We start from the raw sequence: 15,821 nt of genomic DNA on the forward strand, positions 1-15,821 counted from the left end.
AAAAAAATATTGGTGTACACGTCTCTGTACCTCAGTTCTCATTTTCTCAGGGTATATTTCAAGCAGTAGAATAGCTGGGTCATATGGAATTTCTATGTTCAGCTATTTGAGAAAATGGCAAACTGCCTTCCAGAGTGGTTGTACCATTTTATAATGCCACCAATAATGTATAAAAGTTCCTATCTCCCCACATCCTCTCCAACATTTATTCCTTGCTTTCCTGCTAAACTTTTCCACTCATCTGGGGTAAGATGATATCTCATTGTTGTTTTGATTTGTTTCTCTCATTGCTAGTGATTTTAAACATTTCTTCATGTGTCTGTTGGCCATCCAAATGTCCTCCTCTATGAAAAGTCTTTCCATGTCTCTTGCCAATTTTGCAATTGGATTATCAGTCTTTTTCTTGTGGAGGCCCAGGAGTATCTGTAAACTTTCATTATGAGACTCTTTTTTGAGATGATATTGCCCATTGTTTGTTCCCAGTCAGTAAGTTTTCTTTTCACTCTATTGGAAAATGGTTTTGATACACACAGGGATTTAATCTTTAAAAGGCCCCATTCATCAATTTTATCTTCTCCAGATGGTGCATTTCTGGCTGTATTTAGCAGTCTTTTTATACTATAGACTAGGCTGTCTAAGCTTGATCCCAGTTTGTCTCTGATGAGCTTTATGGTTTGGGGCTTTACTCCCAGATCTCTGATCCACCTTGAGTTGATTTTTGTGTATGGTATGAGATTTGGATCCTGTTTCAGCTTCCTGCAGTTATCAGTCAAGTTTTGCCAGAACTATTTGTTGAAGAGGTTGTCATTTCCCATTTGATAGGTTTTATTCTGTTGTCGAATATCAGTTGACCATAGATAGCTGTGTCTATTTCTGGGTTCTCAATTCTGTTCCATTGGTCTAAGTGCCTGTCATTGTACCAGTACCTTGCTGTTTTGGTTACTACCACTGTTTAGTAAGTTTTGAGGTCAGAGAGTACTATGCCTCCCACTTCATGTTTGTTTTTCAGAAGTGCTTTGCTTATTTTGGGTCTCTTTCCTCTCCAAATAAACTTGACATTTTCCCTTTCAATCTCCCTGAAAAAGGAATTTGGCATCCATATTGGTATTATGTTATACATGTAGATTGCTTTTGGTAGGATTGCCATTTTGACAATTTGAGTCTTCCTATCCATGAACAGGGCACCTTTTTGCCCATTTCTTTAGGTATTTTATTGTGTTTTGTATTTTTCTTTGTATAGGTCTTTTGTATCTCTAGTTAGATTCACTCTCAAGTATCTCAATCTGTGGTTGGCTATTGTAAATGGTATTGCTTTCTCTGTGTTCTCTTTGCTAATATAGAGGGATCCCACTGATTTTTGGATATTGATCTTGTATCCTGCAACTCTACCAAATTGATCTACTAGCTCTAACAGGTATTTTTGTTGCTTCTTTGGGGTTTTCTGTGTACACTATCAAGTCATCTGCATATAGCGATAGTTTAAACTTCTCTTTCCCAATCCAGATGCCTTTTTATTTCCTTCTCTTGTTGTATTGCCCTAGCAAACACTTCCAATACAATATTGAAGAGAAGTGGTGACAGTGGGCATCAACCTTTGATTTTGAGTCTGTCTTTCACTTATTTTTTTCAGATGAGTCTCTTGTAGGCAACATATTGATGGGCTTTGCTTTTTTATCCCTTCTGCTACTCTTTTTCCCTTAGTTGGTATATTTAATCAATTCACATTAAGTGTGATTATTGTCAGGCCAGCTTTTACTTTTGCCATTTTGTTGTGTTTTCCCCCCTGTTGTTTCTGGTTACTATGGTCTATCCACTGTCATTTGGCATCTACATGTGAAGGACTTAATTGAAAAGTTCTTGTAGTTTTGGCTTTGTTTTCACAATTACTTAAGTTCCTTTTTTTCTGAAAAAGATCTAATTTTTCCTTGCTATTTGATGGACAGTCTGCAGGGTATAAGATCTTTGACTGGCAATTATTTTCTTTCAACTTTCTGTTTATGTCTTCCCATTGTCTTCTAGCTTGCATGATTTCTGCGGAGAAATCAGAACTTAATCTAATTGTTTCCCTTTTGTAGGTGGCTCTTGGTTATTCTTGTGCTGCTTTGAGAATTCTACCTTTATCTTTTAATTTGGATAATTTGACTATGATGTGTCTTGATGTTTTTTTAGTCTAGTCTATTTAGTGTTCGCTGTGCTTCTTGCATGTCAGTTTCTCCTTTCTTCATAATACCTGGGAAAGATCCTATTGGCCCTCATTATTGGGCTAGGATGTGGAAAGAGGAAGATACTGCTAAGGGCTAGACTAGCCCACTGTGCACTTTGATCACAGCTCCTTGCCACCAAGGCTGCTAGTGATCTGACATTTGACTGTTCCTTGAAGGCGCTCCAGAACTGTCACAGAAAGAGCTGGGCTCTTTCCGTAAAGCCTCTCCTCACCCCAGTGCTAGGTGGGAGAGGGAGCAAAACAGCGATCCCTTTTTAGGTGGCAATAGGAAGGGGTTTTTTATTCCTTTCCTGTCACTCCCCTGTTCTGGAATTCCATTCATATGTCTGTTGTTCTTTTTGATGTCATCTCACATGATTTTAATGTTTTCTTCATTTTCTTTACATTTCATCTCTGATTTTTCTTCTAGCATGTTTCCAGTAAGGCTCTGGAGTTTCAGATCACTGATTCTCTGTTCCTCTTCTTCAGTTCTACCTTTTTGTCCTACTTCATGTTGGATGCATCTGCCATTTAATTCTTAATATTTTGGATTGCATTTTCATGCTTTTCTATCCTTTCCAGGACTGAGTTGGCTGTACCCAACTTGTCTTGTGATGATTTTTAAAGTTCTTACACATCTTTATACTATCAATTTTTTCTTCCATCTTTTGCATTTACTTCCACAGCTGTTCAAGTTGCTCCTCATCAATATATTTCTTCTGGAGTACTGTCTCTAGGGTATTTGCTCTCTTAATTGTTTCTTCCATCATTTGCATCTTCTTCTATAGCTATTCAGATAAACTCCATATCAACATATTTTTCTGGTTCTCTCTATCTGGAGGATTCATTGGGTCTGCTTCTTTAGGAGAAGGATTATCTTGTATGTTTTATGATTATTGAGGCAGACTGCTTCTTTCTTGACATTATGTGAGTCTTGTCTTAATAGATGTTAGATTTTTTTTAACTATATAGTGACCCAGAGTATGACAATGATTTATGAAGAACCAATATATTTGTTCTCCCTTTGTTACAGCAGTATTTCCCCCAAAGTACCTGAATGGTATACCAGGAAACCTGTTGCTTTTGTCCAGAAATGGTGTCTCCGCCAAGCTCAAGTTCTTCTGCTTCCTTCTGCTTGAGCTTAAGGCATCATACACGGTATAGAGAGACAGCAATGTTTCCCCCAAAGTACTGTGGACACCATGCTTCCATACTGCCTATTTTCCACCTGTTCTGCATGTCTTCTCATTGTGTTTTATAAAATTAATCACTATTGACCTTTCCCCACCATTACCTCATCTTTTCAGATCCCTGACAGATTTTTACCTTTTCCTTTACCCCCTACATCCACCAACCAAACTATGTGACCCTGTGATTTCCCTCTTACCTATTTTCACTCCTCTGCTCCCACCCCTTCCCCTTTTGAACCTCCATACATGTTTTACTACTTATCTGTCTAGTTTTACAATAATGGTCTTGTGCAGTAGTAGTCCTTATGAGACTGACTTAGTTCACTTAGCATAATGCTCTCCAGTCCCCTCCAAGTTATATAATAATTTTCAAAATCATTGCTTCTGAGTGCTATGTAGTATTCCATCATGTGAATCTCTCAATCCATTCAATTGTGGTTGGCATTTGAGTTATTCCAAGGTTCTTGCAAATGGGAATAATACTGCTATGAACACTGGTGTAAAAAGAAATAGATTCTCTTAATTTTTCATTACAATGGATGCTTCCTTTCAGTTGTGAAATCAAAGCTAGATATGATTACCCCAAGCTACTTCCTGCCTCTACCAGCCTTTAGGAGATGTAACATAAATCGCCAAGCTCATCCTGAATGTTGACATTCAGGGGCAGAAACTTAGGTGGAAAAAGGATATCCTATTTGTGATTTCCTGTGTGTCTTCCATTGCAGAAGCTAGAGTGCAAGCACATGGACTAGATGGATGTGAAGAGAAATGCAGACACAAAACGTGCTCTGGGCTAGAGAAGACCAAAGTCTCTCAATTCTAAATTCTTTTAACTCACTGCAGAAAGGATTTTCCTGCTTATTGCAACTCTTCCTCAGAAGGCTAGTGTGAACCCTTTAGTACTGTATTATAGTTGAGATGTCATTTGAATACATGTTTATTTAAATATGTATATATATTCCAAGAAATATATTCAGAATTAATTATAGCAGAAAGCAAAGAGTACCAGAGGGATATCTATCTGTATTTCATTGACTGTGCAAAGGCATTTGACTGTGTGGATCACAACAAATTGTGGCTAATCTTGAGGAGAATGGGAATCCCAGAACACTTGATTGTGCTTATATGAAACCTATACTTGGACCAGGAAAGTAGTCCTCAGAACAGAGCAAGGAAACATTGTATGGTTCAAAATAGGGCAGGGACTATATCAGGGATGTGTTCTGTCTCCATACGTTTTCAATCTATATGCAGAACAGATCATTCAGGAAGCTGGGCTCTATGAGGAGGAATGTGGCATCAGGATTGGAGGAAGACTCATCAACAACCTACATTATGCAGATGACACAACCCTGCTTGTTGAAACTGAGGAAGACCTGAAGCACTTACTGCAGAAGGTCAAGGTCTGTAGTCTTCAATATGAATGGAAGCTCAAAATTAAGAAGAAAAAGCTGCTCACCACTGTTCCAACCGGCAACACCATGATGGATGGAGAAGAGATTGAGGTTGTTAACAGAACCTTGCTCGACTCCACTATCAATACTCTTGGCACCAGCAGTTAGAAATTTAAAAGACAAATTGCATTAGGTAAATCTGCTGTCAGGAAACTTTCCAGAGTACTGAAGAGCTACGATGTCAGTCTAGAGACTAAGGTGCACCTGATCCAGTCCATGGTCTTTGTAAATACTTACTATGCACCAGAGAGATGGACAATGACTAAGGATGACAGAAGAAGAATCGGTGCCTTGAGTTGTGGTTCTGGAGAAGAATCTTGAATATACTATAGACTACCAAGAAAACAAGTAGGTCTGTCTCGGAGAGGGTAAAACCAAAGTTTCTCCTTGGTGGCTAGGATTTTGAAGCTTCTCAGATACTTTGTGCATGTGGCCAGGAGGGACCAATCCTTGGAGAAACACATCATGCTCAGAAAGATGGAGGGGCAGCATAGGAAAGGAAGGCCCCCAAATGAGATGGATTGTTACAGTAAGTAGGGCAAAGGGAGTATGTGTGTTAGAGTCGGTGCGACTGGTTCAAGACAGAGCAGGCTTCAGAGCTGTTGTACATTCTGTCGCTGTGAGTGGCAGGTACATTCGCAGCAGATAGCAACAATGACAACAACAGTGTACAAAGAGCCTAGGTCATACAGTGGTGAGAGAATTGGCTGCTAATAGAAAGGTTAGAGGTTAAGCTACCGGGTATAAGAAACATGTGGCAGGTTGCTTCTGTAAAGACTTACAGGCTTGGAAAACCTGTGGGCAATTCTACTCTATCCTGTAGGGTCACTATGAGTCAGAATTAACTCAATAACAATGACTATTATACAGATCAAAGGGATATATAAGTGGGTAACCAGTTGGCTGCTAACTTAAAGTTAGCAATTAGAATCTACCCAGTCACTCCACAGGAGAAAGACTTGGTAATCTGATTCTATAAAGTCTACAGCCAAGAAAATTTCATGGGTTGACTCACCTTTATCCTACACGTTGCTATGAGTTGAAACAACGAAATGTCATCTAACAACAATGATACACTGGCAAATGTTTCTTAACTCTGTCCACTGAAAGGACTAAGAACTAGTGACAAGTCAGTAGCAATAAGCACACTAGTGTCCATCTCTAAACCCCATCCTTCCCAAAGCTCCTTGAAGAAATGGTCGATTCTAGGACTTAGACAAGAAATACACAAGATGAATCTAAAGAATAGTATGGTGTCAGAAAGCAAAGAAGTGCCGAAACAGTAGTGGAAGGTCACAAATTACACAGGAGTCAACATAAGAAGGCTTCCAAAGACCAAAGTGGGGGCATTTTAAGAAATAAAATAAATAGCATAGTATTGAATTACTCACAGTATAAAATACAATTTAAATATATTGTTGTTTGCTGTTGTTGTTGTGTGTACCATAGAGTAAGAAACAACCCATAGCTGACCCTCTGGCGGGTTTTCAGAGGCAGTTAATCACATTGGAGGAGATTGCCCATCCTTCTCCCGTGGAAAAGCTGGTGGCCTCTAACTTCATGTCTTCAGGATTCAATGCAGTTTCTTGCCACTAGGTCACCAGAGCTCCCTATTAAATGTGTACACTGATATAAATAAGTAACTGACTTAATAAATAAATGAAGGAGAGGAAACTGACCATCCTTATAGAAGAATTCCAAATAATACGTAGACTCTTGCCTTTCCAGGAAGTGAGGTTAGGCTTAGTGCACCCACTTCCCTGAAAGGTGGACAGGACTTAATGATTCACACCTCCAGGGACTTGAATATGGAGAATACAGTGAGTGGAGAAACCAAGCAAACATTACCTTGGCTAGATAACCATCACCAGTGACAAGGCATGTGAATGCTATGTATTCTCTGGTGTAATGTCATGGGATACGTTCACCTGTCTGGTCTCCTTCCCCAAATTCATAATCCCAATTTAATCATGAGGAAAACCTCAGACAACCTCAAGTCTGGGCATTTGCAAAACACTTCAAAACTATCAAGCTCATGAATAAAAAAGAAAATGAGAAACTCCCCAGAGTAGGTTAAGGAGACGTGTTGACTAAATGCCATGTGATGCACTGGAGCGAAACCTGGCAATAACACATATTAATTAAAGGGCATTCAGAGCTTGCTGGAGCTCTGGTGGCATAGTTCGTGGGAAGTGCTGCTGCCAAATCAAGGGTAATGCCTTCGGGTGGTTCCAGTTCACCAAGAAAGAAAGAAGGGCCATCTCCTCCCATGTGATCACCTTCAGAAAACGTGCTGGTGGGTCAGTTATGAGTCAGTTCTGAACTGACATCAATAAATAATGAATAAAGGATATTAGTGAAAACATAAACAGGACGTTAGTGGGGTGGGGGGAACCCAGGTGAAATTGAAATAAAAACCAGTTTCTATCAAGTAAATTTCAAGTCATAGTGACTGAGTGTGTCTGAGTAGAACTGTGCCGTATAGGGCCTTCAATGGCTGGTTTTTTTTTTGAAAGTAGATAAACAGGATTTTCTCCGAAGAGGCCTCTGTCTGGACTCAACTCTCCAACCTCTGGTTAGCAGCAGATGCCTTTAACCATTTGTCCCATCCAGGACTGCAATACTAAGAAAGTCTATTAAAAAACAGCCAGCACTGATAAAGCATCTTCTTGGGTCTATTTAATTGTTGGTTGCCGAGTGCATAGCACTGAGTCACTGTCTATCCCTATGGTTTTTTCAGTCTCAGCCTCCTTCGATGGAAAACAGCACCTGCGGAGTCTGCCTGTGGTAAATAACATAGGGTATGTCCTTCGCTTCCTGACCAAACTGTGCCGAAGCCTGCTGTGTGATGACCTCTTCAGCCACCAGCCTTTCGCCTGGAGTTCCAGTGCCTCTGAGAAAGCCGTGGACAAGGAGGATGGGAGGACAGAGCCAGGTAGGCTTGGTTCCCCTCCCGCCTGCTGGCAGAGTGGCTCTGCTATCCAGAGTATTTCTGCCCTTTTTCTTTGTTGCTGCTGAAGAAAGAGCTGCACTTTGTCCAGCTTCTCAGACTTGAGCCCATACATGCCCAGGGAGGGGAGCTTTTGGTGTTAGCTAAGTCTGAATCCTTAGATGGACCGCACCACAGACTGCAACCAGAAGAGGGTGAACAAGCTACCTGTTAGAGGTGACAAAGCTTTCAGCTGTTGTTGTTGGTAGGTGACTTTGAGTCAAGTACAACTCATAGCAACCCTATGAATGAGAGATCGGAATCCCATCCTAGCCTGTGCCATTCTCTCAGTCTCCAATACCCTATTCACCTGCACCTTAACCCTGACTCATGGCAATACTATACTCCTCAGAGTATAACTCCACAGGGTTTCCAGTGACTGACTTTTTCTGAAGTAGATAGCAAGGCCTTTCTTCTGAAGCTCTGGAGGTGGCTGTGAACTTGGACTTTCAGTTAGCAGCTAAGCATATTAACTATAAGGTGTATGGTATTAGAATTTAGGCACAAGACCACATCGTAGAGTGATGATTCTCCTTATATGTGGTGATTATGTTCTAGAAAGTTCTTGTGACACTGATTTAGTGAATGCCAAACCACTCAACTGTTTTCCTGATCTGCATCTGTAGAGATACTGAAGAATTGAAAAACACAGCAAGATTTTAATATCGAGCTTGTACATACATTTTAGTGAATAGAAGAATTCACAAATGTGACATCCATGACTAATGAAGATCAAGTCATTAAGTAACTTTCATTATTGTTGTTGTTGCTGATTGCCATCAATTCGCGCAAGACTCATAGTGACCCTATAAATAAAAGGCCTGAAGCCTTTCTATAACTATCATCATTTCTCCAAGTTCATAGTTTCCAGAGGCATGTGGTTTAGGAAATAGATGCCACTCCTGCTCACAAACCTGTCTTAAAATTGCCCTTTTTTTAAGCACTGTTCCCGGTTATACTTTGATAGGCCCCCTTTTTTTAGAAGTTACTCAGAAAACAGTCATCTCTGCTACAGAATTAAAGCAATTCTAAAGAGACCACGGTACCCGGGATATCACTGCAGATGTCAATTGGATATTGCCTGAAAGCAAATAATACCAGAGAAATGTTTATTTATGTTTTATTAACTATGCAAATATGTTTGACTGTGTGGATTGTAACGAACTATGGCTAACAGTGAGAGAAGAAGGGGAATCCCAGAACACTTAATTGTGCTCATACAAAACCTATACCTAGACCTTCATTACTTCTGAACCAGTTCTTAAAATTAAAGAACATAAACCTTAGGGGGGAAAAACCCCAAACAAACAAAAAACAAACCTATACCTAGACCAAGAAGCTGTTGTACCAACAAAACAAGGGAACACTGCATGGTATAAAGTAAAGAAAGGCATTCATCAGGGCTGTATCCTTTCTCCACACCTGTTCAATCTGTTTGCAGAACAAATCATTCCAGAAGCAGGACTGTATGAAGAAAAATGTGGTATCAGGATCAGAGGAAGACTCATCCACAGCCTGCATTATGCAGAGGACACAACCCTGCTTACATAAGGTTGAAAAGGACTTGAAACATTTGTTGGAAAAGATTGATGACTACAGCCTGCAATATGGATTACTTCTCAACATGAACAAAACAAAAATCCTCACCACTGGGCCAATAGACAACATCAGGACAAATGGAGAAAAGACTGAAGTTGTCAATGATTTCATCTTCCTCAGATCCATAATCAACATCCTTGGTACTAGCAGTTAAAAAATACTGCATTGGGAAAGTCAACTGTCAGCGAACTCTCCAAAGTACTGAACAGCAATGATGTCAGCCCAAAGATTAAGGTACTGATTCAAGACATAGCAACCTTATGCACAACAGCTCTGAAACCTGTCTTGTCCTGAGCCAATCTCACTGACTCTGACACACTTACCCCATTGCCCCAGTTACTGTATCAATCCATCTCATCCGGGGTCTCCCTCTCCTGCACTGTCCCTCCACCCTTCTGAGTATGATGTCTTTCTCCAAGGACTGGTCCCTCCTGGCCATGTGCCCAAAGTATGTGAGAAAGAGCTTCAAAATCCCAGCCTCCAAGAAGAAACTCTCCAATGGCTGCCTATGGTATATTCAAGACTCTTCTCCAGCATAACTTTTCATTGCACTCCTCTAATTGAAACTCCTAAGCATAATTCTTCGTTGTTGAGTAGATGTAAAATGAGAAAACTTGGGAACTAAGACATCTCCAAGAAACTAGGGCTAAAGGATGAATTAAGACATTCCTGACCAAGAGCCTCATATGCTTACCTATGTGAACAAAAATGTGATGGTGTCCTTTGTAAAGCAGAAATCTGACCGGGTCACATATCAAATATGTCTTGTAGTGAGAGATAGTGTTTCTGTCTTGTCATAAAATGACTAGTTAGTGACTCAAGGATTGAGCTCCTTTGGAACCACCAGGTGAAAAATAGCTCAGGATGGAAGAGTGACCTGTGTGAAAACCATCAAGGCCATTTGGGAAAAACTTGTCACAATGTTGTCTGCACAAGCCCGCTGGGAGGGGCCTCTCATCTCCCCCTTAGCAGCCATGACCTTTGGATTTTTAGAGTTGAAAGGTTGAAAATGACTTCAGGTTCCCAAGGAAGAACAGAAATTTTACCTTTTAATCTTCTTACCCCTTTTTTTCCTTTTTCTGGAAATGGTTTTAATGGATGTGTGAAGTAAAACTACAATCCAATCATTATATCATTCTGTAAACGTTTGTTGCACCACCTCTCTTCCAAGATCTGTATGAGACCTTGTCTTGGGATCTTGTTGTTGTTAGGTGTTGTCGAGTAAAACTCATAACAACCCTATGAATAACAGATCTGAACCCTGTGCTATCCTGTGCCAACCTCACAGTCTCTGACATAGTCCAGCCCGTTGCTACAGTCACTGTGTGAATTCACCTGTTTCAGGGTCTCTCTTTCCTTTGCTGTCCCTCCACCTTCCCAACCATGAGGTCCTTCTCCAAGGAACAGCCTTTCCTAGCAGCATACCCCTAGTATGCACAACACAGCTTTGTCATCTTTGTCTCCAAGGAACACTCTGGCCGCACTTTCTCCAAGACCTATCTGTTTATTTTTTTGGCAGTCCATGGGATACACAGCATTCTTCACCAACACCACAGTTCAACGGCATCAATTTTTCTTTCTTCTGTCATCCTTATTCATTGTCCAGCTCCCAGAAGCATAGCAAGTGATTGAAAAGACCATGGTCTGAATCAAGCACAACTTAGTCTTCAAACTAACATCACTGCTCCTCAGTAATTTGGCAAATTCTGTAACTACAGACTTTCCTAAAGCAATACATCTCCTGACTCCTGGTGCCAAATGTATTGATTGTGGACCCAAATAAGATGAAGTTGCTGACAGTTTCAATCTTTTCTACATCTATTATGATGCTGTCTATTAGTCTAGTGGTGAGAATTTTTTGTTTTCTTGACATTGAGATGTCTTGGGAAAGAGTGAAACAATTGACCTTGGGAAAGTTGAGGGTTTTTTCCTCCTTTAGGAAAGATTTTAAAGCATAAGATGACCATAATGAATAGTGAAAAAACTGAAATAGTGAATATGTGCCACAGACTTATCATATACAACAAAAGAACACTCATGATAAGGGTCCATACCTCCAACACAAGAGACCAGCGGTGAAAGATAAATTGTGTTTTTTAGTATAGTTTTTGTTGGGTTATTTTCCAGATACTATCAAGGGCCTTGTTTGTGATTTTGCTTTAACCTTTCTGAGACCTGGGAAATAGGCATAAACTTAGCCTTTACCAATGAAAAGAACTAATTAAATAGGGGTGGTATGCAGTATACTTTTATATTTTTCGTGATGTCTCCATGCATGTAAGCTTGGAAAAGTCATCTCATCCTCTGGTTGGCATCTACTTGTTAAGGCCATTCTGAGGAACTCTGAGAACCTACAGAAGTAAGACTAACGTGTAATCTCTGGTCCCTTTCAGGCAATAGTCACAGACTAGAGGTGCCAGAAGACAGCTCTAAGCAGCAGCAAGGACCTCCCAGAGGTGGAGGTGAGTGCACCAAGACAGCCTGGTTCACATTAGAAGACTGTTCTCTTCCCTTAAAGCAGAGAATGGGCTTCTTTCATATTTATTCTTTAGATCTTTAAAACAAAACCCCTCTTTCCATATGATCTTTGTCTATGTCCAGGGAAAAACCAGCCTCTAGTCTACCCAGTTGCCTAAACACTTTAGAAAAATGGAGGCCTAAAGATGGATTTGTTAATATTTTATGATTTGTTTAGGAATCATGCAATGAGCCTGAGGTTTGTTTTGTTTTAAGGGATGTGGGATGTGGTTTTATAAAGTTCTCAGTTTTAAATGAGCTTTAGCTTGAGGTTTCTCAGATTTTAATATGTAACAAACTACCTGTGTGATCTTGTTAAAGTACAGATTCTGGTCTAGTTACTGTAGGGTGGTACCTGATATTTTGCATATGTGCTGTGTATCAGAGCTGGACAATGACCAAGGATGACAGAAGAAGTATTGTTACCTTTGAGTTGTGGTGCTGGAGAAGAGTAATAAACATACCACGGACTGCCAAGAGATCAGTCCCTTCTGGAGAGGATGAAACAAAGCTGCTCCTTGGAAGCAATGATTTGGAGGCTCCATCTCGTATATATGGGGCATGTTTCCAGGAGGGACCAGTCCTTGGAGAAGGTTATCATGCTTGGAAGGGTTGAAAGGACAGTGTAGTAGAGGAAGACGCTGGATGAGGTGCATTTACATGATAATAGGGTTAGATGTGTCTGAGACAGTGAGATTGGCTCAGGATAGATCAGGGTTCAAAGTTATTATGCATAGGGTCTCTATGAGTCATTGTCAACTTGATGGCACATTACAACAACAAAGTCCAGTGAGGAGCTTTGCTATCCACACAGATTAACATAGTTAAAATCCACCAGCTGCTCAACAGGATAAAGATGTGCAATTTATATACAATTTATTGCCTATACAATTTATATACAATTTATTGCCTCTGAAAACCCACTGGAGAGTCAGCTATGAGTCGATTCCTACTTGAAGACATATAACAACAACATCAAACCCCCAGATGATGCTACTGTTTTTGGTTTAGGAACCACATTGTGAACGACAAAGTGTAGACAGGCAGAATCCTGCTCAAACAGGGCAATTGATATTTAATTTCCAGGAAAATAAATCTGTTTGATTGTTCCTTTTTCTATACACATGTTGGCCCTGAGGGCATTGCAATGTCTAACATCCAGTAGAGGGGACCCTGAGTTAGAGAAGAGAGGGGCACGAGAGAGGTAGAATGATTGGGGCTAGGAGGCCCATGTGCAAATCCAAATGAGAAAGAGAAAGTTTGTAGCTCCAGCGGGAATGAAAGAAAGGAAGTTGTTTTCAGAGCCTAGACTGGCAATCATCTTCAGCAGAGTCTTTGGAGCTCTGTAAGTCTTCTGCAAATCCATCTACAGAACTGTAGTTCTGTACATCCACAATGACAACTAATTATGTCCTGTATCTCAGAAATACATCTCATTCCCCTGCTGGATAGATTAAGGGCAAGACCACATTACCCCCAGTAGAGCCTGAAACATAACAAGCTCTCAATAAATATTTACTGTGTTAAACTCTGTGAGACAAAACAGAACACATTGTTTGCCAAAAGTACAAATTCTTAAAAAAAAAAAAAGTACAAGTTCTTTTTTGGAAACCACAAATGTGGTTGCTAAAGTCTTTACAATAATATCTAATTTGGTAGGTGATTTCCTGCCTTTTGAAGGTTTAGCACAAGGGAAACAAATTGTTTACTTCCCATTGAATGTCTTCTCTGATACTAAGATAATAGGACATGAGGAAGGACATTTATTCTTGTCTTGGTGCCTTCAACCCTTCCCTCATTTGGCCATTGGTCTTTGAGACTGGCACCTGATAACTCTGTCAGTTCAAATCACTCCGGTAAGCTATATTATGATTAAACATACATATTGCTTCCTTGTTGAAAGGAAATCATACTTTGAAGGATGAAGGGACAGTGCCAGAGACAATGAAATTGGCTCAGGATAGAGCAGGGTTCAGAGTTGTTGTACATGGGGTCGCTATATGAATCATAGGACATTTGATGACACATAACAACAACAGGATTAAATTATAACACTTGTTGTTGTTAAGTGCCACTGAGTTGAGTACAACTCATAGTGACTCAGTGAACAACAGATCTGAACCCTGCTCTATCCTGTGCCATCCTCATACTTCCTGACACACAAGAGCCCATTGCAGCAGTCGCCATGTCCATCCACCTGACTGAGGATCTTCCTGTCCTTCGCCAACCCTCCACCTTCCCCAGCATTATGTCCTTGTCCAAGGAACAGTGCTCTTCTACAACACCACAGCTCAAAGGTGCCAATTCTTTTTCTGCCATCCTTATTCATTGTCCAGTGCTCATATGCACAGCAAGTGATTAGAAAGACTATGGCCTGAATCAAGCACACCTTTGTCCTGAAACTGACATCACTACTCCTAAAAAATTTGGAGAGGTCCCTCACTGCAGATTTTCCCAGCCTAATGCATCTCCTTATCTCCTGACTGCTCGTACCAAGGGTTAATTGTAGATCCAACCAAGATGAAGCTGTTGACAGTTTTAATCTCCTCTCCATCAATCATGATGCTGCCTATTGATCCAGTAGTAAGAATCTTTGTTTTCTTTTTATTTTATTCTGATTTATTTACAAAGTTTGAATATATTGTTTTTCACAGAAGATCCTTCCCATTTCCTTCACCCCATCCATCCATATAGAAGGTTGCATTCCTTGATCTTCTGCAACACGTGCTTCAAGTCCTCCACACTTACAAATTGTAACACTAGGAAAGGAATTTAATAATTTTTTCATAAGTTATCATTTATATTATTTATTGTTATTGTTATTAAAAATAATTTTGATTTTTTAAATTTTATTCCAAACTATATGTCAATCATATTGAAACTCCATTCTTTGAACAATGACATAGTCATATGAAAATATTCATCAAAATTAGTGTTCTAATGTTCAGTAAAAGACAAAATATAAACAACTTATAAAATTGTTTTACAGTCATGCAACCTCTAATATTCATGATGTGTTCTGTGAAAAGAGGGTGCTATGTGTTTTGGATGTTGTATGCACATTGTACTATAGATAGACAATGTCTGGATTACCAGTGAGTTCTGTTCCTAAATTTTTTCCAATTTGTAAATGAGATGAACATTTAGGTATAATTTACCTCTAATATTGATTAGTCAAAGATGACTGGGTTTTTTATCTATGTAGAAAGCTTCCTTTTTTGGGGTGCAAAACCAAAAATTTTTGTTTTATTGATTTTTATTTAGCCACTTACATATGTCTCATTATATAACAACAATCACAATTTCATAATGCCATTATTTACAACATCCTGCAGAACCTCACAGCATCCTCTCTTTCTTTTTTTTTTAAATTAAATTTTATTAATTTTAATGAACATTTACAGAGATTTGGGGTTTTCATTCATTCACTGTTGCACTATTCTCTCTACCCTCCTCCCAGTTTGTTCTTGTCCAAATGCCACAGTTCTTGTCAAAGCCAGTTCTGATTAATCTCCTTTGTTGGTGTGTCTTTTGCCATTCCCTATTGCTCCTCCTTGAGAGAGACTTCACCCTGATTCATAAAGAAAAGGGGATGGCATATTCTCTTAGCTACTTCCTGCTGGAAAGGGATGCTGTAGGTTTCAGGGTGAAGATCTTCTCTCACTACTCTGAAGGGCCCCTTTGGCAATAGGAAACACAAAGACTATTATGGAGATTGATTTTGGAATTTAGATGCACTGTTATCAATTGTGCTTAGCTGTACATGTTCATATCCTTGAAGATGTAACATGGAAGTGTTGCAGCCTAGAAGACACAAATTTAACTAACAAGTTAAAAGTACATGAATCAAAAAATTGAAAAGCAATAAT

General features: G+C 39.7%; 1 protein-coding gene across 1 annotated transcript in view; it reads left to right on the forward strand.

Annotated features, from left to right (window-relative positions):
- SCML4 (sex comb on midleg-like 4 (Drosophila)) overlaps positions 1-15,821 on the forward strand; it is a 188,116-nt gene that overhangs the window by 138,562 nt on the left and 33,733 nt on the right. Inside the window, exon 5 of the mRNA XM_006881172.1 lies at positions 7,588-7,782. Within this exon, the coding sequence (XP_006881234.1) occupies positions 7,588-7,782 (195 nt within the window). The remainder of the gene's footprint in view (positions 1-7,587; positions 7,783-15,821) is intronic.

The sequence above is a fragment of the Elephantulus edwardii genome, unplaced genomic scaffold, assembly GCF_000299155.1.
Source record: "Elephantulus edwardii isolate Elephantulus edwardi_28Jun2011 unplaced genomic scaffold, EleEdw1.0 scaffold00013, whole genome shotgun sequence".
In the NCBI taxonomy this organism is placed as follows: domain Eukaryota; kingdom Metazoa; phylum Chordata; class Mammalia; order Macroscelidea; family Macroscelididae; genus Elephantulus; species Elephantulus edwardii.